The sequence below is a fragment of the Triturus cristatus genome, chromosome 2_1 (assembly GCF_964204655.1).
Source record: "Triturus cristatus chromosome 2_1, aTriCri1.1, whole genome shotgun sequence".
In the NCBI taxonomy this organism is placed as follows: domain Eukaryota; kingdom Metazoa; phylum Chordata; class Amphibia; order Caudata; family Salamandridae; genus Triturus; species Triturus cristatus.
This window is the reverse complement of record NC_140581.1, coordinates 23,520,115-23,541,475: the sequence shown is the minus strand read 5'-3', so window position 1 is coordinate 23,541,475 and position 21,361 is coordinate 23,520,115. Positions and strand designations below refer to the sequence as shown.

General features: G+C 49.9%; 1 protein-coding gene across 7 annotated transcripts in view; it reads left to right on the top strand.

Annotated features, from left to right (window-relative positions):
- LOC146863633 (uncharacterized) overlaps positions 1-21,361 on the top strand; it is a 337,769-nt gene that overhangs the window by 268,581 nt on the left and 47,827 nt on the right. For 6 of the 7 annotated variants that reach the window (XM_085627704.1, XM_085627702.1, XM_085627701.1 and 3 more), the window contains 3 exons: positions 8,084-8,146; positions 8,895-8,957; positions 12,874-12,936. In XM_085627704.1, coding sequence (XP_085483830.1) covers positions 8,084-8,146; positions 8,895-8,957; positions 12,874-12,936 — 189 coding nt within the window. The remainder of the gene's footprint in view (positions 1-8,083; positions 8,147-8,894; positions 8,958-12,873; positions 12,937-21,361) is intronic. The other variant, XM_085627700.1, reaches the window with a different exon arrangement.

The following is a 21,361-nucleotide window of genomic DNA, read 5'->3' as shown; positions in this document are numbered from 1 at the left end:
AGGTGGAGGCGTAATTACCTCAGCACCGACAGGGAGGCATACGTGCTAGCACGCAAGGAATATAAAAAAGCCATCATCACTACTAAGGCTGCCTTCGTCTCCAAGAGAATACTAACTGCCTCTAACAAATCCAAGGAGATATTCAAGGTTCTTGCTGAGTTAACTTCAGACGCCAGGACACTCCCCAACCAGGCGCCTTCCGCTGAGTCCTGCGAGGCTCTGAACTCCTTCTTTATTGACAAGATCTTGACAATCAAAAATTCTATTCCCCACTCTACCTCCCTGACCACTGTCGTAGCCCCTTCCATTAACGCTCCTACCCTGACCTGTTTCCCCTCCCTTGATTCCGAATCCCTAGCAAAACTGGCTACACGTGTGAAATCTGGCTCCCCTCAAGATTGCTGCCCTCCTTCAGTGCTTCGCCAGATCTGCCTCACTTTTCCTCACAGTGTTTTTCCCCTACTCAATGCCTCTCTCAGCTCCGGAATAGTGCCCAGGTCATTCAAGGAGGCTATTCTGGTTCCTCTGTTGAAAAAGCCTGGCGCGGATCCATCTATTCTCGCAAATTATCGGCCCATTTCCCTCCTGCCTTACCTGTCTAAAATTCTAGAAGCACATGTCACTGCCTGCCTCTCGCAATTTATCGAGGAATCCAATTTTTTAGAATTAAATCAAGCCGGCTTTAGACCAGCCCATTCCACCGAGGCTGTCATTCTCGCCGTGATGGATAACCTCAGAATTAACGCCGACAGAGGTCTCTCCCAGGCCCTGGTCCTATTGGACTTGTCGGCGGCATTCGACACGGTGGACCATGCCATCTTACTCCACCGTGTCGAGTCAGCAGGAATCCATGGGCTTGCTCTGACCTGGGTTAGGTCTTTCCTTGAGGGAAGATCTCAAGCTGTCAAACTGGGCCCTTTCACAGCTTCCAGCACCCCGCTACTCTGTGGCGTCCCCCAAGGATCCTCTTTGTCCCCCCTCCTCTTTAATTTGTACCTTCAACCCCTTATTCACTCCCTGGGTAGGTGGGACGTCACTGTGTTCAACTATGCGGACGACTTACAAATTATTTTTCCACTCACCTCCCCTGACGCCACCACTAATCTTCAAATGGCCATGCTACACATCCAGCATTGGATGAACCAAAACCAACTGAAGCTCAACCCAGGTAAAACTGAGCTCCTCCTTCCCGGGAGGAGCGCCGCCCACTGGGGCCCTCAGTTCTGGCCTTCTGAGCTCGGCCCTCCGCCTTTACCAGCTGACTGTGTAAAGAGCCTCGGAGTCATTATTGACTCTCAGCTTACTCTCAAGGCTCAGGTGAGCGCCGTAACTTCCGCCTGTATGTTCCAGCTCTACCGGATACGGAAAGTTTCCTACCTTCTGACCCCGGAAGCCTTGCTACAGGTGATAATAGCCCTGGTGATGTCCCGCCTGGACTTCTCCAACTCCCTGTACCTCGGCCTCCCTAAATCCTTGCTATCTAGGCTCCAGCTCATCCAAAACCAGGCTGCAAGACTCGTCTTTAGAATCCCTAGATGGCAGTCAGCCAGACCCTTGTTACTCCAACTACACTGGCTGCCCATCAGTGAAAGAATAGCCTTTAAGGTCTATTGCCTGGCTTTTAAAGCTCGGTCAGGCCTCTGTCCAGCTTTCCTGAAATCTCTGGTCATCCCTTACTGCCCCTCCCGCACTCTGAGGTCCATTCATCTCCAGCTCCTAGTCATCCCTCGCTTCAAACTTTCTAGATTAGGCGGCCGCAGCTTTTCTTATTTGGCACCCAAGCTGTGGAACTCTCTCCCTCCTCTCCTTAAGGCTGAGTCCTCTCTCCTGCCTTTCAGGAAATCACTGAAAACTCTGCTTTTCTCACATGCCCGTTAGCCTCTCTGTACATCCCCGTGGTCTATCAGCGCCAGGAAACTTATGGTGACAGCGCGCTCTATAAATCCCCCTTAACATTAACATTAACATTAGCCCTAGGAATTGGATGTGCATCAGCTTTTGTCACAGCATTGAGGCTCTTGTAGTCCACACAAAACCTCATTTCTTTCTTTTCACCCTGGGAGTGAGGTTTGGGGCCTAAAACAACTGGGATGGCCCAGGGACTCTCTGAGGGTTCAATGACACCAAATTTCAACAGATCAGACTACCTGTAGAATTTACTTTTGACAGGTAGGCTATCACCAGTGTACACATCATGTGTACACCAGTTAGTCTGGTGGTCAAGGAGAAGAGCTCAGCAAACTGATTTAGGACTTGCCTACAATAAGTCTGCTATTGGGCAGTGAGAGTGTCTAATAAGACCACTCCTTCAACTGACCCATATTTAAGGTTGTTTGAAAGGAGGTCAGGGAGAGGTTCACTGTCTGCTTCCTGATCCGCATCTGTGACCATGAGCATGGTCAGTTCAGCCCTGCCATTTTAAGGTTTAAGGCGGTTAACATGGATGACCCTCATGGGGTTCCTGTAAGTGGCAAGGTCCCTCCAAGTATGTGACCTTCACTTTTCTCTTAAGGATAGGTTAGGGCCCAGTCCGTTAGTACCGGACAGCCCTAAGAGCCACAGGCTCCAAAAACCCATATCTTCTGCCCTGGCTGGAACTCCACCATGGCAGCTTTTTGGTAATTCCAGAGCTTTTGGAGCTCTTGGCTGGTCTCCAGGTTTTGTTTTGTTTTTATGTACTCAGGCATCATGTAACAAAGGCCAATCACATAATCCACAATATCCTGCTTAAGTTCTATTAGAGGCCTCTCCCATCCATCCTTCACAAGATAAAATGGTCCCCTTACAGGATCAAACAGAAGATTAAAGGGAGAAAACCCTACTCCATTCTGTGGCACATCTCTGTAAGCAAAAAGTAGGCATGATAGCAAGACATCCCATTTCCTTCTGAGCTTTTCAGGGAGTCCACCAATTACACCTTTCAGGGTTTTATTAAACCTTTCAACAAGCCTGTCTGTTTGCGGATGGTATGGGATAGTAAACTTATAGGTCTCTCCACACTTATTCCACATGTATTTTAAGTGAGCAGACATGACGTTTGGACCTCTGTCTGATACTACCTCCTTTGGAAAACCAACCCTGGTACAAAATACTAAGGAGGGCCCTAGTCACCAAATGGTCATTGGTAGTCCTCAGAGGAATTGCCTCAGGATATCTGGAGCCACGATCCACTACCACCAGTATAAATCGGTTTCCTAATGATGTTTGAGGATTACGGAGACCAACAGAGTTAATCCCAACCCTCTCAAAGGGTACCGGAATTGACTTTAAGGGGGCCTTTAGGTGGCCACCTGTCTTGCCACTGGCTTGACAGGTGGCACACGGGTTACAAAGCTCCTTCACCTTCTGGGACATCCCTGGCCAGGAGATGTGGTTCATCATCCTACTCCAGGTTTTGGCCTGTCCACAAGGCCTAGCTAGTAGAATGTCATGGGCCAATGTTAGTAAAAACTCTCTAAACTGAGTAGGCACTATTACTCTCCTGTAGGCACCAAATATTGGGTTTCTGGTCACACTATAATAGAGTACCTCCTCCCAAGAGGTCCTGTGGGAACCACTGACACTTCCTTTTCCTGATCAGCAGCTTGATGCCTTTACTTTTTCAAGAAGGGGACAGGTTGTCTGCCCCTGGCTCAGATCTTCCCTAGAGGGTTCCTCTGTGCCCAAGAGCTCTGATGTGTAAGGCCCAAGCTCCTGGGGTTTAGTTCTCCCACACCCATCCATTCAGGTAAACCCAGCATGGCTCCATGCGTTTTTTGTTTTACCTCAGCCCATGCTGAGGACTCCAAATAATTGCCAAGCAGACACTCTACTGTAATTGCAAAAGAAAGTACCATCCTTTTGTTGCCAGTAACACCTCCCCATCTACGGACACCAACACCATTGGATGTGCCTTAGCCTGATTGTTAGCATTAAGGACTGTATAAGTCTCTGCAGGCAAGCACTAATCTGAGGACACCAGTTGCTCAGTCACAGTGGTGACACTGGCATCAGAATCTTGCAGAGCTCCAACTGTAACCCTATTTATATGTGGTTGTTGGCTGTATTTTTCCAGATTACTGGGCCGTACACCCTGGGTAGCTATAGCCACTCCACCCTCTGTGACTAGATTTGCCTCAGCAGGCTCTTCGACATAGTCAGGGCCCACCTGTGATCCCATCTGGAGACTAACCAATGCATTTATTGCAGGTGTACTAGAGGCATTCTTTTTGTTTTCACAGCTAGGGTCTCCAGGTCGGTGTACAAGATCCTTACAATCATGACACCAAGCATTTTTGGGGTCCCGGTTCTTCCTTGGTACCCACCCTTAGGCTGTGAAGAGTTTCTGTGCCCACCCACCTGCACAGGTTTGTGGGGGCTTTTAGAAAAATCACGTTTAGTTTTAACTTTTTGACTTCCATCTCTACCTTGGGGAGGTGTCTTTTTGGTCTCTTTCGTTTGGTCAACCCCACCAGTGGCAGTTGTGGTCACCCTTGTTTTGACACAGTAGTCTGCCTTCTTTCCCGATTCTTGAGGAGAAAGTGTCAGACCCCTTTGCAGGTAGCCCCAGGAGCCCTAGTTCTGACTGTCAGAACATTTGATAGGCAGCCCCAGGAACCCTATCTATGAATGTCAGAGCCTGTTGGAGGCAGCCCCAAGACCCCAACTCTGACTGTCAGAACCCTTTGCAGGCAGCCCCAGGACTGCTAGCTCTGACTGTCAGAACCGTTTGCAGGCAGCCCCAGGACCCTAGCTGAGCAGTGCCGGAGGGCCTGGCATATTTAGGAAGAGCCATCCAACGTTGTGTTTTTCTATTTTGTGGCCACCATGCAAGGCACAGAGTTGGTGAAACGGAAAAATGCAAACATTTCACCTAGCTACTGGGAGAAAACTCCCAACAAGTAAGGAACATTTCTAATTATTTTCCAGGATGAAGCTCTGGCCACTTTGTGTGTTCGTTTCTGTAAAACAAATAGACTAGAACAGCGACCCGTCAAGTAGGCCGGCCGTGATGGCTGTCATCGCATTTTCACCAAAAGTGCTCTTGCCTCGTCAGCTGGCATAGATTTCTCACCAACATGAGAATGCACTTTATTTATGGGGGTCCAGACTCTGTTGGGCTGGTAGGGTGGGGCTAAATGAAGCCCTTCATTTGTAACACCCCTATTGTTAAATCCTTATATATACCGACTTATGGGTACCAGCAACTGGCCTATTAGTAAGCCAGCTATCAATGGAGACAGAGGACAGCCTTGACGTGTTCCACACTCTTATGTACAGAAATCCTACCTTCTACCATTTGTCAGCAGACACCCCTATGGAAGCTGCATGTCAGTTTTTCCAGTCTTTGTAAAACAGTTCATTGGGTTATGCGCCTGCTGCAAACATCTACATGCAATCTGCAAAGGCAGAAGTGTGGATCTGTGTAAGCTTTACCTCAATCATTCATTCTTCTAAGGTCAATGAAATGGGCAACACTGAATTGGGTACTGAATGCAAAATGCCAAAAAAATAACTGAGCTGAAGTAAAATGCTTTAATGTCTCATTTTGTCTCTTGGATAACTTGTGAAGTGAAACTTTCATGAATCTTTGTTTGGCTTCAAGGTCAGTTGAGTCTAGGCGCTACAAATGTAATGCTGTTCACTTCTAACGAAAGCTCTCGACCAGCGTAAAGGCACTGTACGTGGACTGAGGTTTACCAAGACTTTGTGCCAGCGCTACTGCGACACAAAATGGTGCCAAGCAGCAGGAATGATTTAGTGTCCAGCACACAAAGGGTTTTACATTGCAAAGGTGCTGTTTTCACAAAGCTATAACCTTAGTACCACTTTGCCTTGAGACGCTTTTACTGGGACTGGATCAGCGCAAACACCCAGAGTTCTTGACGCAAAGCCTCTAAACTAAGATGGGGTTCTAATCAGACTTTACTTTAAAAACTAGCACCCACTGAACGCAGCCGCAAACAAGGGGTGACGCATTAGCTTGCCCCAGAAATGCATTGTAAGTGGGATGCAGTGTGGTGCAGTTCAATGCAGATATCCGATGCATCTGACCTTCTGCAGTTGTCTACGCATAGTACGGAGGGTAGACCACCAGAACAAATTCTACACAAGTCGGTGGCCCCTCTTCCATGTTCCATGATGTGAGGATATGCATTATGCAAGGCAGCCTGTCAGTGCCAGGGGAGTGGAAGATACTAGCAGCCCGCCAATCTTGTAGATATTGTACTGCACTGTGTTTGTCCTTGGAGTTTGCATGCTGCACTGCCTTCAATCAGTGACATTTATAGAGTGCACTACATACCCGTAGGGTCTCAAGACGCTGGGGGTGGGGGGGTGCCGCTACTGCTCGAACAGCCAGGTCTTCAGCTTCTTCCTGAAGGAGAGGTGGTCTTGGGTCAGGCGCAGGTCGGTCGGGAGGGAGTTCCAGGTCTTGGCGGCCAGGTAGGAGAAGGACCTTCCTCCTGTAGTCGCTCTTCGGATGCGGGGGACGGCGGCGAGGGCGTGGTTGGCTGATCGGAGGTGGCGTTTGGGAGCGTAGAAGTTGATTCGGCTGTTGAGGTAGCTCGGGCCTTGGTCGTGTAGGGCTTTGTGTGCGTGGGTGAGGAGGCGGAAGGTGATTCTTTTGTTGACGGGGAGCCAGTGCAGGTTTCTCAGATGTCCGGAGATGTGGCTGGTTCGTGGGATGTCGAGGATGAGTCTGGCTGAGGCGTTCTGGATCCGCTGGAGTCTCTTCTGGAGCTTGGCGGTGGTACCGGCGTAGAGGGCGTTGCCGTAGTCCAGTCGGCTGGTGACGAGGGCCTGGGTGACGGTCTTCCTGGTCTCGGTGGGGATCCACCAGAAGATCTTCCGTAGCATGCGTAGGATGTTGAAGCACGCCGAGGAGACGTTGTTGACTTGCCTGGTCATGGAGAGGGAGGAGTCCAGGATGAAGCCCAGGTTGCGTGCATGGTCTGTCGGTTTGGGTGCGGTGCCCAGGGCGGGAGGCCACCAGGAGTCGTCCCAGGCGGAGGGTGAGGATCCCAGGATGAGGACCTCCGTCTTGTCCGAGTTCAGTTTCAGGCGGCTGGTCGTCATCCACTCGGCTACCTCTTTCATCCCTACGTGCAGGTTGGCTCTGGCGGCGGCGGGGTCGTTGGTCAGGGAGAGGATCAGCTGGGTGTCGTCGGCGTAGGAGATTATGTTGAGGTTGTGTTGGCGTGCGATGGCCGCGAGGGGGCTCATGTAGACGTTGAAGAGGGTGGGGCTCAGTGAAGATCCTTGAGGGACGCCGCAGATGACTTCGGTGGCCTCTGACTTGTACGGTGGTAGACGGACTCTCTGTGTTCTTCCGTCGAGGAAGGAGATGATCCATTCCAGCGCCTTGTCCTGGATTCCGACGTTGCTGAGGCGCTGTACCAGGGTGCGGTGGCAGACAGTGTCGAATGCTGCGGAGAGGTCTAGGAGGATGAGGGCCGCTGTTTCTCCGTTGTCCATCAGGGCTCGAATGTCATCGGTGGCGGCGATGAGGGCGGTCTCGGTGCTGTGATTGGCTCGGAAGCCGGACTGTGAGGGGTCGAGGGATCCATTCGTCTCGAGGAAGGCGGCCATCTGCTTGTTGACGGTCTTCTCGATGACTTTGGCTGGAAACGGGAGGAGCGAGATGGGGCGGTAGTTCTTGAGTTCGGTGGGGTCCGCTGTGGGTTTCTTGAGTAGGGCGCTGAGTTCGGCGTGCTTCCAGCTCTCAGGGAAGGTGGCGGTGTCGAAGGATGTGTTGACGATGTCTCGCAGGTGGGGTGCGATGACAGGGGTCGGTCGGTGATCCGGAGTGGATGGAGTTCATCGTGCGGATGGTGTCTTCGGTGCTGATCGGGGTCCAGGCGTGGAGGGTGGTGGTGAGGGGTGGTTGTTCGGTCTTGGTGTGCGTTGGTTGGTTGTCGAAGCTGTTGTGTATGTCCGCCTTGAGTGAAATCTTAGTAAAACCTGGGCTGCGCGGGCTGCGCTGCCACCGTGAGCCAGTTCTTCTCTGCCAACATACATTGTTGTGCTACATTGCATCTTCAACATTTGCAGCAAGTGCAGGTCACTGCTACTTCAATAACCTCTGCTTTTTTCTCCTTTGCAGGGAGAGGGGGCAGTACTGGGACCACAAAGGCCCAAGGAGGAACAGTGTTGTGGCGACACAGCGGTGAGTACAGCAGATCTCACCAAGGTGCTGCTCTGTCCACAAACCTCTGCTGAAAAGCGCCCATGTGAGAGGCCACAACCTATACAGAAACACAACCCAAGATGGCGGCATGTAACTCTGCAGACCTGGGATTGTAGTTCTGTACTGGGACTTGTAGTTTTCCTGCGTGACTGGATCAGCGCAAACACCCAGAGTTCTTGACGCAAAGCCTCTAAACTAAGATGGGGTTCTAATCAGACTTTACTTTAAAAACTAGCACCCACTGAACGCAGCCGCAAACAAGGGGTGATGCATTAGCTTGCCCCAGAAATGCATTGTAAGTGGGATGCAGTGTGGTGCAGTTCAATGCAGATATCCGATGCATCTGACCTTCTGCAGTTGTCTACGCATAGTACGGAGGGTAGACCACCAGAACAAATTCTACACAAGTCGGTGGCCCCTCTTCCATGTTCCATGATGTGAGGATGTGCATTATGCAAGGCAGCCTGTCAGTGCCAGGGGAGTGGAAGACACTAGCAGCCCGCCAATCTTGTAGATATTGTACTGCACTGTGTTTGTCCTTGGAGTTTGCATGCTGCACTGCCTTGAGTGAAATCTTAGTAAAACCTGGGCTGCGCGGGCTGCGCTGCCACCGAGAGCCAGTTCTTCTCTGCCAACATACATTGTTGTGCTACATTGCATCTTCAACATTTGCAGCAAGTGCAGGTCACTGCTACTTCAATAACCTCTGCTTTTTTCTCCTTTGCAGGGAGAGGGGGCGGTACTGGGACCACAAAGGCCCAAGGAGGAACAGTGTTGTGGAGACACAGTGGTAAGTACAGCAGATCTCACCAAGGTGCTGCTCTGTCCACAAACCTCTGCTGAAAAGCGCCCATGTGAGAGGCCACAATCTCTGCAGGAACACAACCCAAGATGGCGGCATGTAACTCTGCAGACCTGGGATTGTAGTTCTGTACTGGGACTTGTAGTTTTCCTGCATGTGTCTGTCGGAGAGGGCTGATGAGTCCAACAAGTCCACGCATTGTGCTTATAATCCTCTTGTCTGCAATAAGTATGTAAATGGTCCTGCCTTTTGAGGCTTCTGTTGTGCCACTGAAGCCGGTGTACTTAGTGGTGGGGCACAGTCTCCTCGACAATGTGTGCCCATGAGACACTATTTACTCTGCACACGTCTCTTGTCCACACAAAAGACAAGTAGCGTACACACCCACAGCACACTGTACACACACTGGGGTATGGGAGGAGGGTAAGAACCCGAGTACTCCAGTTATTGGGAACCAGTTGGCTTTTACACATGAGGACTAGCACGCTATCTCCTCACCAGGGTACAAAGACCCTCGAAACAGTAAAGTAGAGGGAGTAAAGTGGAGAGAGTAAGGTGCAGTTAGGCACTTTGGTGTTGGAAACCAGCCTTCAGTCCCCCAAGCACCAGCAGGCTGAACCTCAACCCAACAAAGCACACGCGGAATGTGCACCAGTGCGGCTTGCCATTAAGTGTCTCGGAGTCAACACACTGGAATACGGAGGACACCATACTGGTGTACTGGGATCTCCGTACTGCAGTCCTGGGGCCTCAGTACTGGTGTCCTGGAGCCTCGGTACTGGTCTCTCTGAGCCGCTATACTGCAGTCGAGGGGCCTCAGTACTGGTGTGCTGGGGTCTCCGTACTGCAGTCCTGGAGCCTCCATACTGGTGCCATGGGGCTTTTGTACTGCAGGCCTGGAGCCTCGGTACTGGTGTACTGGGGTTTCGATACTGCCGTGTTGGGGCCTCAATACTGGTTTACTGGAGTCTCCGTACTGCTGTCCTGAGGCCTCCGTAACATTGACCCTAAACTGGGACTAAGCACCCCTTTTTATCACATGTTATTCAGGATAGTGAGGCAGAGGAGCACAAGGCTGGTCCAGGGAAGCGCTGTGGACTAGAAACTCACAACTCAGCAACACACAACACTCAGCAAATTAATGTCAACTAGTCAGTGCTTTTACCTTAACGAGGGAAAGTACTTCAATGGACACATAAGGTAATTGTCAGACACCGCCACAAATATATACAACATCTCACTAGAAATGTTTAAAGTCCCTCCTAAGGAGGTAGGTTACACATCACCTACTCAAACAATTTATCGGAGGGGGTGACTAACCCTCTTAAAACTTGAGTATGCCTTAACTGTGATTCTTCATCTGGCAAAACACCAGCCCGCTGGCTCTAATGCTTTTTATCAAATACCCTTATTGGTGTCTTGCAGATTTAAAAAAGTACATGTAGTGAAACATAGAATATATGGATAACAGACTGTAATCTTTTATAGACTATGGCCCTCGTTTACAAAGAATTCGCATGAAAGGGCACCTTCCTGCACAAAAAGAATCACGAAAGGCGTTTTCCTCGTTCTATGTGCGCTGCAGAATGCAAAAGAACTATTGAGGAGAAAAGTAAATATATCTGCTCATTGTGCCTGCTCTGGGGAGCCATTAGGTTTTGGCGCTGCCCAAGGTTTACGTGATGTTGTACATCTGGGGCAGTGTCAAAATCCATGGGTGTTGACTGGGAAACCCCACCTCATCCCCCATGGAATGCCTCCGTGATGTAGAGTAACGGAACGCAGTGACTTGCGCTCCTTTGTCTATGAGGCCATGCAAAGCCATGCAGGGTGGCTTTGTGTTGCCTCACAAAGACGACTAAGAGGCCTGCACCAGCGAAGCCTCATAAGTAACGCTCTGGAGGCCTCTAGGAAATGAGGGTCTCTATCCACACTCCTTACAATGCTATCCTCAACCCCCTCATTGAGGCAGTTGCTAGCTTTAGGGCCACCAACATATTTTCTTACAAATTATGACTTTCAACTATACGTTCAACGCAAGCTGCAAACACAACCCAGTCTGGTGTTGTGGCACACAGTGATATTTTCACAGTTATCATGCAACAGCTTGTTCGGAATGGGACAGTCCAGGCGTTGACCATGTTATGTTATGTTAATTAGATTTATAGAGCGCATGTCAGCCCAGCAAAAACAGCAAAGAACACTAGTTTTAGGCAATGGCATTGTCTTCAGGAGCATATTGTTCAATGAAGTATTTCAAGTCAGTTTTAGTGCCCTACTCAAGAAACTCTGATATAATTTCCATCCACTGATGAGTGATAAGCCGACCACGATGACCACAACACTAGTCCTTATACCGAATGGCTCCCTCTGCCATCAGCCACCTTTCAGCCTCCTCCTTCCATTCGCAATGTTGAGGAGTCTCTGAGGTGCGCACTCCATTGCTATGGCCCTCTTAGCTAGTACCAAGGACAAGAATAGACTTCTATTATTGACTTTCGCAGGTGGTGACTGCCCATACAGCACCACAAGAGACAAGCTTGGAATGGTGGGGAGCAACACAGCCTTAAGGGGGATATATCAGGGGGTGAAGCAGCCCACAACTGAAACAGCCAGAAAACACATGCCTTCTCATGGAGTGTTGAATGAGAAAAAAAAAAGAAGTAGTTCCCTATAAGTGAGTAGTGGAAGGGTACAAGACCGGCAATCAAAAGAATAGTAAAAAGGCTGTGCTCCAGGGGCAGGACTTATACAAAAGGAAGGTAGCCATTGTATAAGAAGCAAGCATATGAGAATGAGAATAAACACAACCAAATGGTAAGCATTGGGGGCAAGGGGGAGGGGTGATGGCAGAACCCTCACAGCAGCCTCGGTGTGGATTTGTACTTCTAAAGAGCCACACACTTCTGTTGCTGCAGGTGCCCCGAGGTCCACTGGTGCTCACACAGTTCTACCTCTGACCTGCTTTCCTTAGACCCTGTAAGCCCCTAGCCATCATCACTTGGAGGGTTGGACACTCTGGGCAGAAGGGTTGGACTAGGACAGAAAATAGGCCGGGGAACAAAATATAGAAGTGTCCACAATTAGCTAATCTAATATTTACAAAAAGTGCCCAACATTTGCAAACCTGGCCAGTGTTGAACTTCTAAAGACACGCGGTATAGATGTTTTGCAAGGTATGGGAGACTGCATGCATTTGTTCTTGCTGCAGGCACTGTTTGTGTTAATATCAGAGAAATCAGCAGTAAAAAAACAGCCACCAGACAAGTAAACAGATCCAGATTGCCCCATATGCCAGTCTGATCCTACTGGGCGGTTGTGTCTTTGGTCCGCTGCAACTGCCCAGACAAGGGAAAGCAGTAGGAAATGTTAGACAGCACTTCCAGGGTAGTGGCCTCTGGTCACAGAGGTATTGGGGGGGGGGGGAGCCTGGGGGCTCCCTGGATGGGGCCAGTGTTCTGAGACACCCCTCCTCACAGTGATGCAGGAGCTGGGTTCCCCTATTTCTGAAAGGGAACTGTTATAGCACCGGATGATTATACCAGAGCAGAAGTCCAAAAGTGAGAGTAAAATCAGGGCTTTCACGAGTACAACCCATTTTACTGCAAATCCAAATACTGTTTTACACTCTGGCTATTGTTGTAGTCCAGACTGGAGTGTTGTAAGGTTACAAGAAAAGTTTACACGCCTTGAGTGTGCAAATTGTCAGCTTTGGGCTTTTCAAGTCTGGTGCACTAGGTTCATGTAATGAGAGTGGCGCCAAGCATAGTGCTGCTTTACCTGTAGCGCCTTGAATCAGTATTTAACTCTTACTTGCATGCAGGCACTAGGTTGTGCCTTTCCCCTTTGCACCAAACCCTGTTGAGTGCTTCAACAGTAACTTTACCTTTTTTCTCCTCTGCAGGATTAGAGAACAGAAATGTCTCCAGTAACGTCCTGGGTGGAAAGGTCTCCAGAAGACACAAGGGTGAGTATTGCCCGGGTTTGGTCCATCGTCTGACACTCCTGCAGGGTGCTGCTCTGTCTGCAGACCTCTGTTGAAGAGCGCCCTGGGGAGGGGTCCCATCTACGTAGAAACCCAACCCAAGATGGCGCAGGTAATTCTGGACCTCTGGGACTTTAGTTCTGCAAGGGGACTTGTAGTTGCTGTGCTTGCTTCTGCCTCAGAAGGTCGATCCCAAACAATCACCCTCGGCCCCTATAGGTCTAGAACGATGCCATTGACCTATGGAGTCCCTCAGGGGTCTTGTTTGAGTCCCACGCGTTTTAATATTTACTTGCCCCCCTTGCTAAGATAGCCAGAGGCTTTGGATTTGAGATTTGGATCTGATAATACGCAGCTACTTTTCTCTCTTGGCTCTAATTTGTCCAAATCTAAAGCCCTGTTCTCCTCCCGCATGAAGGCTATGGCCATCTGGATGTTGGATAACCGGCTGCAACTTAATCCTACAACAACTGAAATCATGCTATTCGGACAAGCCCAACTTGTCTGGGCCCTGGGATGGTGGCCAGCTGAACTGGGCCCCAGACCCTCACCTAAATTGGTAGTAAAAAATCCTAGTGTCCGCATAGATCAATACCTTGCTATGAAGGAACACATTGTTGCTACCACAGCCTCTTGTTTTTACATGCTTCGCCTGTTGGGAAAAGTTTTCCCCCTCTCTCCTCCATTAAAACCTTTGTCCAAGCTTTGGTAATTAGCCACCTCGATTATGGCAACTCACTTCTGGCGTCCATCAACGAGAATATATTGTCTAAACTCCAGGTGGTTAAAAATACTGCTGCATGCCTTGTCTGCTACTCCCCTCCGCGTTCATCCGCAGCCCCTCTTCTGCGGTCTTTACACTGGCTTCCAAATAAAAAAAGAATAATTTTCAAAATATGCTGCCTACCCCACCATACTTTTGATGGCCAAGGGCCCTCTTTTCTAGCAGCCAAGGTTCTTCCTTACACCCCAGTGAGACTCCTTCGATCTAGTGACAAAGCTTTGCTTAAAGTCCCCAGGTTTAAGAAGGCCAGGGCTGGCGACAGATCTTTCATGTTCCTTGCTCCTCATCTGTGGAATAGTCTGCCCATGCGGGTTCGTCTCTGCAAAAACCATTTTCTTTTTAGGAAGACACTTAAAACTCACCTATTTTAGTCAACCTCAGCTTGTCCTCTGCCCGTTGTCTCGCGCTGAGATAGCTCTTAGGGGCTGATTTCAGCACGTTATTAAGTTAAAATAACATGACATGACATTACATGACTCATGGTCTGTCAACTCACAGCAAGTTTAATGTCTCTGAAACATCCAACAGTTTTGCACATTGTTTCGTTTATCCTGTAATGTGCAACAAATCTGGATCTGGCCACGCCCCTTTGTAATGCTGAACCATCTGAAGTTGTGGCTCTGAGGGTTGCGGCTTGTAACCTTGGAAATGGGCTCCCATAGGACACCATTCACCCTCTACAATGTCTCCTAACTACTCAACACACGTGTAACATGCCACACAGCCACAGCACTAGGAGGACAGATTAGGACCCAGGTATGCGGAACTGGCTAACCTGTACAAATGAGGGCTGGTGCACACCTGCTGTAGGAAGCTGGCTCTCTATATAGTGCACTAAAATGAAGCACAGTGCGCACACAGTCCAGTGAGACCCAGACTGGTTTACAGAGGCAAAACTAGATAAAACTAATGCTCTATTTGTGGTAGTGTGGACGAGCAGTTAGGCTTATCAGAGGGCAGTGCTGAGCATTTGTTGTATTGACAGAGACAATAAAGGAAACTCACACTCAAGAATACATCCGAGACCAATCTGTAAAAATAACAAGTATCTTTATATATATTTTTAGGCTCCACATTCAGGGCGATTAGACAAGTGCGTTTCAAAAATGCCATAGAAAACAGTTGCAGTAGACAATACTTAAATACCGTCAAATATTTACTGTGCAAGTCAATGTAGAATACACGGTGGTGATTTGGTGTAGCAGGCAATGGGAGAGATTGGGAGACGGGCAGGACCGCTGCTCAGAATATATGGCTGTAACCTGCATCGCCGCCAAAAATTCAGTATTGCAGGCAATGAGGGAATCGTGTGTGGGCAGGACGCAACACCGTTGCGGTCAGGGGTAAAAGCACAAAGGCTTTGGCGGGTCTGGGGCCAAAGCACTTGTGTTTGGATTTGGTTTGTACTCTTTCGGAGCAGGGTACTTTGGGGTCCCAGGACCCGAGTGGAGCAGGCAGTTCTTGATTACCTTGCCCTGGGACACTGAATGTAGAGACATGTGGAAATGTCCATCACCGGGGTGGGTGCGCCAAAGATGCGCCTAGGCCGGTCTGTCCACAAACCGTGTTTGAGCCAAGATCATTTCTGCCACAGAGTTGACGCCACCGAACAGGAGAAGCAAAAACACAAGAGTGGGGCCATTTCAAATGTCGGTTGTGGGCTGGCTACCAACAATCCTTGGCTGCAGCAAATGCAGTTGAAAGGGACCTTTCCGGCCTGGAAGTCCTTGGGAGAGACGTTGGGGCTCGGAACATCAGTGAGAGCTGGCTACCACTCTTGCAGTGCTCCTGCCACTTTGCTGTGGGCCCCCACCTCGATGGACCCAGCAGTGAGCACTTGGTTGTTGCTTCGGACTTGGCCTGTTACATGCAGAAGGACTGGTTCCACCAATCCAATAGAGTTCCTGGTTCTTGGTAGAAGGCAGGCAGGCCTACTGGGTTTCTGTAGATCAGCTGTAGGAAGAGTCTGCTTTTGGTGCAGGAGACAGGCACAAAAGGCAGGCCGACAGGGTTGGCGCCAGGTCAGTCACACGTCCTCTTCTCCTTACTCCTTACGGCTCTTGGGTGTCTTTCTTCAATGGCTAACTACCTTCAGGGTGACTACATGCTCCTATGACCCCTACCATTGGGAGGTGGGCATAGCCCTGGCCCTGGTTGTCTAAGTCTTTCCACAAGAAGGCGGAATTGTAAAAGTGGTGTCCATATCGCCTGCCCTACCTTGGGGGTAGGGCTGGCTGCATGTGGGCACACCTCCTGATCTAACTTATTTTCCAGCCTGTCCTCCTGCCAAAAGGGGAGCAGGACAGGGGGTTGGCATCCTCCACTAACTGAAGATGCCAGGGTTGCATTTCAAAAGCAGCATCACCATTGAAACGTAGCGCCTTGGAATGCCAATCCGGCCTGGGAGAGGTGTGAGGCACCTCTGCCCAGAGCAGGCTTTTTTCCTGGACTCTGAGAGCGCGACCTTGCACCCCATGAGGTCAGAAACTGGTGGTGGCAGGCTGTTTAAGACTAGTCAGAGACCACAACAGGGCTTGGTAGGTATTGACTGGACCCTCTTAGGTGTACCATGTGTTCATTTAATAATAAATAAAACACTGGCACCAGTGAGAAGTTATTAAGACAAGACAAGATGTTTGGTGCCAAATATCTTAGGGTACAGTGAAGCCATCATGGAGATAGGAATCTCGTAATAACAAGTATCCAGCCCATGTACACTCTATGGCCCAAAATTGACTTCGAAATTTTATAGGGTCAGATTTGCTGATACATATATGTCCAGATTTGGGATATAGTGCACCCTGCCTTAGGGCTGTATGGCCTGCAGTAGGGGTGGGTTGCCTATACCTCATGCAGTGACTGTGGGCATGGCACCCAGGGCTGTGTGTACCATGTCGACTCTTCCATTTTCTCTGCACTAAGACATGCAGCCTGGAATGGCAGTTGCATGGGCTTGGTGAGGGGGTCCCTAGGGTGACACTTTTTGTGTTGCAGCCCTAGGGGACCCTTTGGATTTCCCATGCTTTAGGAACCAGGGGTACTATTTACAAGGGACACACAGGGGCTGCTGAAGTTGCGCCATTCGTGGTACCATTTTAGGAAAGAGACCTGACACTGGAATTTTGGTTAGCATGGAAGCAGTACACTTTCATTCAAAATCACATCATGCACCAAGCAAAAAGTGGGGGTTAATGTCAAAAGAGGCATTTTCTTAAATGAACCCCCCCATAATGAAAGAGGATGAGACTAACCTTTCCGTAGAGTGTCTCTTCTTAGTGGTAGAACCTGGGAAGGCAGTCTGCATTGGCATGGCAAGTTCCAGGTCTGTGAAGTCCTTTCCCCACAGATATGTAGACCACCTGAGCAGTTTGGGATTTTCAACTTTCGTTTGAGTAAGCCATCTGAGAGATCTGTGGTCAGTTTGGACAATGAAAGTGAGAACCAAACAGGTACATTCTCAGCTTTTTCAGGGAACAAACCACAGCAAAGAACTCCATTTCAGTGGCTCTTGAATGCTGCTGTCTGGGTAGAAGCTTTCTTCTAATGAAAGCAACAGGTTGGTCGTGGCCACCATCATTGGTCTGGGATAGGACCACTCCTATCCCATTTTCAGAGGCATCTGTCTGCGCTATGAGCTGTTTGGTATAATCTGGAGTGTTCAGAATGGGTGCTTTGCACATTGCTTCTTTTAGGGTATATAAAGCCTTTTGAAAGCTCACTGTCCAGTTCACCTTTTTGGGCATCTTCTTAGAGTTCAGTTCTGTGATGGGGGCAACAATGGACCCATATCCCTTCCTAAACCTCTAGTAGTACCCAGTCAAGCCATGCAATGCCCCAACTTAAGTCTGGGTGGTTGGAGCTACCCAGTTCCGAATGGTCTGGTTCTTGGGTTGTAGTGGTTGAACTTGTCCTCCACCTACAAGGTGGCCCAAATATACAACTTTGCCCTGCTCTATCTGGCACTTGCTTGCCTTGATAGTGAGGCCTGCACTCTGCAGAGTCTTCATCATCTCCCTTGCTTGGATCAGGTGATCCTGCCAAGTGGAGCTAAAGACAGCAATATCATCAAGATATACTGCACTACATGATTCCAGCCAGGAAAGGACTTTGTTCACCAGCCTTTGGAAGGTGGTAGGGGCATCCTTTTGTCTAAATAGCATCACTGTAAACTTATAGTGCCCATCTGGGTTTGGGAATGCAGATTTGTCTTTGGCTCCAGGGATCAGACCTATCTGCCAGTGCCCTAATGTGAGATACAAAAACCGAGATATGTGGCTGCCCCCAACCTATCAATTAATTAATCAGCCCTAGGAATTGCATGTGCAACAGCTTTCGTCACAGCATTGAAGCCCTTGTTGTCCACAGAAAACCTCATTTCTTTCTTTCCACCCCGGAAGTGAGGTTTGGGGACTAAAACAAGTGGGCTGGCTAGGCTCTCTCTGAGGGTTCAATGACACCCAATCCCAGGATCTTGCTTACTTCAGCCTTTATGCTCTCCTTGACATGATTAGACTACCTGTAGATTTTATTTTTAACAGGTAGGCTATCACCAGTGTCCGTGTGTACACCAGTTAGTCTGTCCAGGGGTCAAGGAGAAGAGCTCAGCAAACTGATTTAGGATTTTCGTGCAATCAGTCTGCTCTTGGGCAGTCAGGGTGTCTGACACGACTACTCTCGCAACTGATCCATCTTTAGTGTTGTTTGAGAGGAGGTCAGGGAGAGGTTCACTGTCTGCTTCCTGATCGTAATCTGTGACCATGAGCATCGTCAATTTAACCCTGCTAAGGTGGTTCGTATGGATGACCCTCTTGGGATTCCTGCAGGTGCAAAGGTTCACCAAGTATGTGACTTCCCTTTTTCTCTCAAGGATAGAGTATGGTCCCGGCCATTCGTCCTGGAGGGCCCTAGGATCCACAGGCTTCTGCCTTGGTTAGAATTCTACCATGGCAGCCATTTGGTCATACCAGAGTTTCTGGACCTCTTGGCTGGCCTCCTTGTTTTTGTTTGCTTTTTTCATGTACTCAGCCACCCTGGAGCGAAAGCCATGGACAAAATCGACAATATCCTGCTTAGGTTCTTTGAGAGGTCTCTCCTATCCTTCCGTCACAAGAAACAATTGTCCCCTTACAGGATGACCAAACGGAATATCAAAGCAACAAAATCAATAGGTGTTGCGGCGGAACGCCCACCACAACACCCATTGAAGCACTCTTCCATGCTAAGTATATCGTGATAGGGAGCTGTATTTACAAGTCGGTATTAAGACACTTAGGGCCTCATGTAGGTAAATAAATTTTACCGGTTCTTAAATACCGAGCCGTACCGAATCGGTAAATTAGAATCGGTAAGTTATATGTAGGTAAAAATTCGGTAACAGTTACCGATTCGGTAACATTCGGTAATCACGAATCGGAATTCACCGAATCGGAAAATACCGAGGTGGTATTTACCGAATCGGAAAAAACCGAGGTGGTATTTACCGATTCGGAAAATACCGAGGTGGTATTTACCGAATCGGAAAATACTGAATCGGTATGTACGGATTCGGTAAATAAAATCACATGACTTGACGAAACAGCTAATCCTGTGCAACGACAGCCCACCCAACCAGGAAGTGCCGACACCCAGGCAGGTGTACATAATTAGCCGAAGTGGCCACACCCAGGCAGGTGTACATAATTAGCCGACCCTGGAGAGGCTTGGAGTGCAGAGGAGAGGCAGGGAGCCGTTGCATGTGCGAGTGGGTAAACGAACAGCATGTCCAGCCAGAGAACACAGAAAGACGGAGGGGAAAGGAGGAGGAAGCTGAAATTCAGCCCCAAGGAACTCCAGGTGCTGGTGGAGGAGGTGGTGAAGCAGCACCAGAAGCTGTTTGGGAGGCAATCCCTGCAAGTGCCTGAGGCTGAAAAGCGCAACATATGGCTGGCCATCCAGGCGCAGGTCAATGCTGTGGGAGTGACCCACAGGGACATTGAGGTCCTCAAAAAACGCTGGTATGACCTGAGGATTGTAACCAAGAGGAAGATGGGCGACATCCAGAAGGAGGCCAGCCAGACCGGAGGTGGAACCAACAGGGCACCTGCCCTCACCGAACTGGAGGAGCTGGTGGCGGCCACAATCGAGCAAGAGAGCGTCGTGGGTCTTGGGGACGCCGACAGCTCTGCCAGAGCCGCAACACACCAAGGTAAGACGAAAGCACAGCAATGTAGCCCCCCCTACCCCTATCCCACATCCCCCATTGTGAAACGAGAATCACACTGCAGTCCACACGTGTCAGTGCAGACAGGCAATGCATTCCGGGAGATGTAGTCAGGGCAACACTAACCATGACGTAAATGTTACAGGGCAACAAGGCATGTCACGCACTCGAGGCACAAGGAGACAGAGGACATATTGGAATGTGAAATGATTTATTGTGACGCTTGCAATGCAGCCCTTCAGGGACACTGAGCCAATGTTGTATTTCTGTCCACAGATGTGACATCATGCAGGACAGGGCATGCTGCAGGAGAGACGGCACACCGGCCACAAATTTCACCTCTAGCCAGCACGAGTTCAGACCAGGGAGCAGGCCCACTTGCAGCCGCACCACCAACACAGCCAGCCTCGCCGCACACAGAGCCAGCATCACCTCACCGAGAGCCAGCATCACCACAACCACAGCCAGCATCGCCACTCATGTTCGAATCACCGGCCACATCTCCGCTTGCAGGTGTGAGAATGAGGAGGCGTCCAGCAGCCAGGCTACGAGCCTTAGACACCTCGTCAGACGACAGCATGGGCCCAGAAGACCGCACCGGGCCCCAGGAAGGGAGCCATGCCACTGTGCCCCACACCTCACAGGCAGCACAGACGGGAGCAAGAGGGCGCCGCAGGTCGCGTGTCCAGAGTCCACCAGCACCCACTGACGGCCATGGTGTCTTCTTGGGGCTCGAGGGCCAAATGTTGAAGCAACAGCGCCTGCAATCAAAGGCAGTTATGTCAGTCCAGAGGCACATGCGGGTGATGAAGACAACATTAGTCAACATGGACACTAACATTAGCGGCATGGCTGCGGGCATTCGGGACATGTCCCAGTCAATCCAGCAGTTGTGCAGCAAATTAGATGCTGACATCGAAGCACGGCGCCGGGAACGCCAGAGAAGGGACACTACCAGCAGGGCACTCAACCGTCTGGCAACTGCGACTTCTCTACTGTGCCGGCGCTCTGTGACGATGCAGGAGGGCCTAACACAGTGCTGCAGCGACCTGTCTCGGGGGATGGTGCAGGTGACAAGTGCACTAGGGGTGCTAATGACTAGTCAGGCGTCGACAACTGCTGCAGGGGATGCTGCGGAGAGCATCGACACCAGCAGCAGCATCACACCCCCCGTCCCAGAAGCACGCAGGAGCAGCAGGCGGCTTGGGGTTGGCTCTAGTGAGGATGCACAGGCCGTGCAATCCACCACTGCAGCGCGTATGCGCAAACATTGATGTCGCCCTGCTTAGCCACTTCCCATTGGGTGACGTAACCCTGGACATACTCCTTGTATAGATGGTATATTGCCAGATTGGCCTGTTCATGTGTTCATGGCGTGGTGCCACATTAAAACTACGTCATGACTTCTCACAACTCGCTGTGTC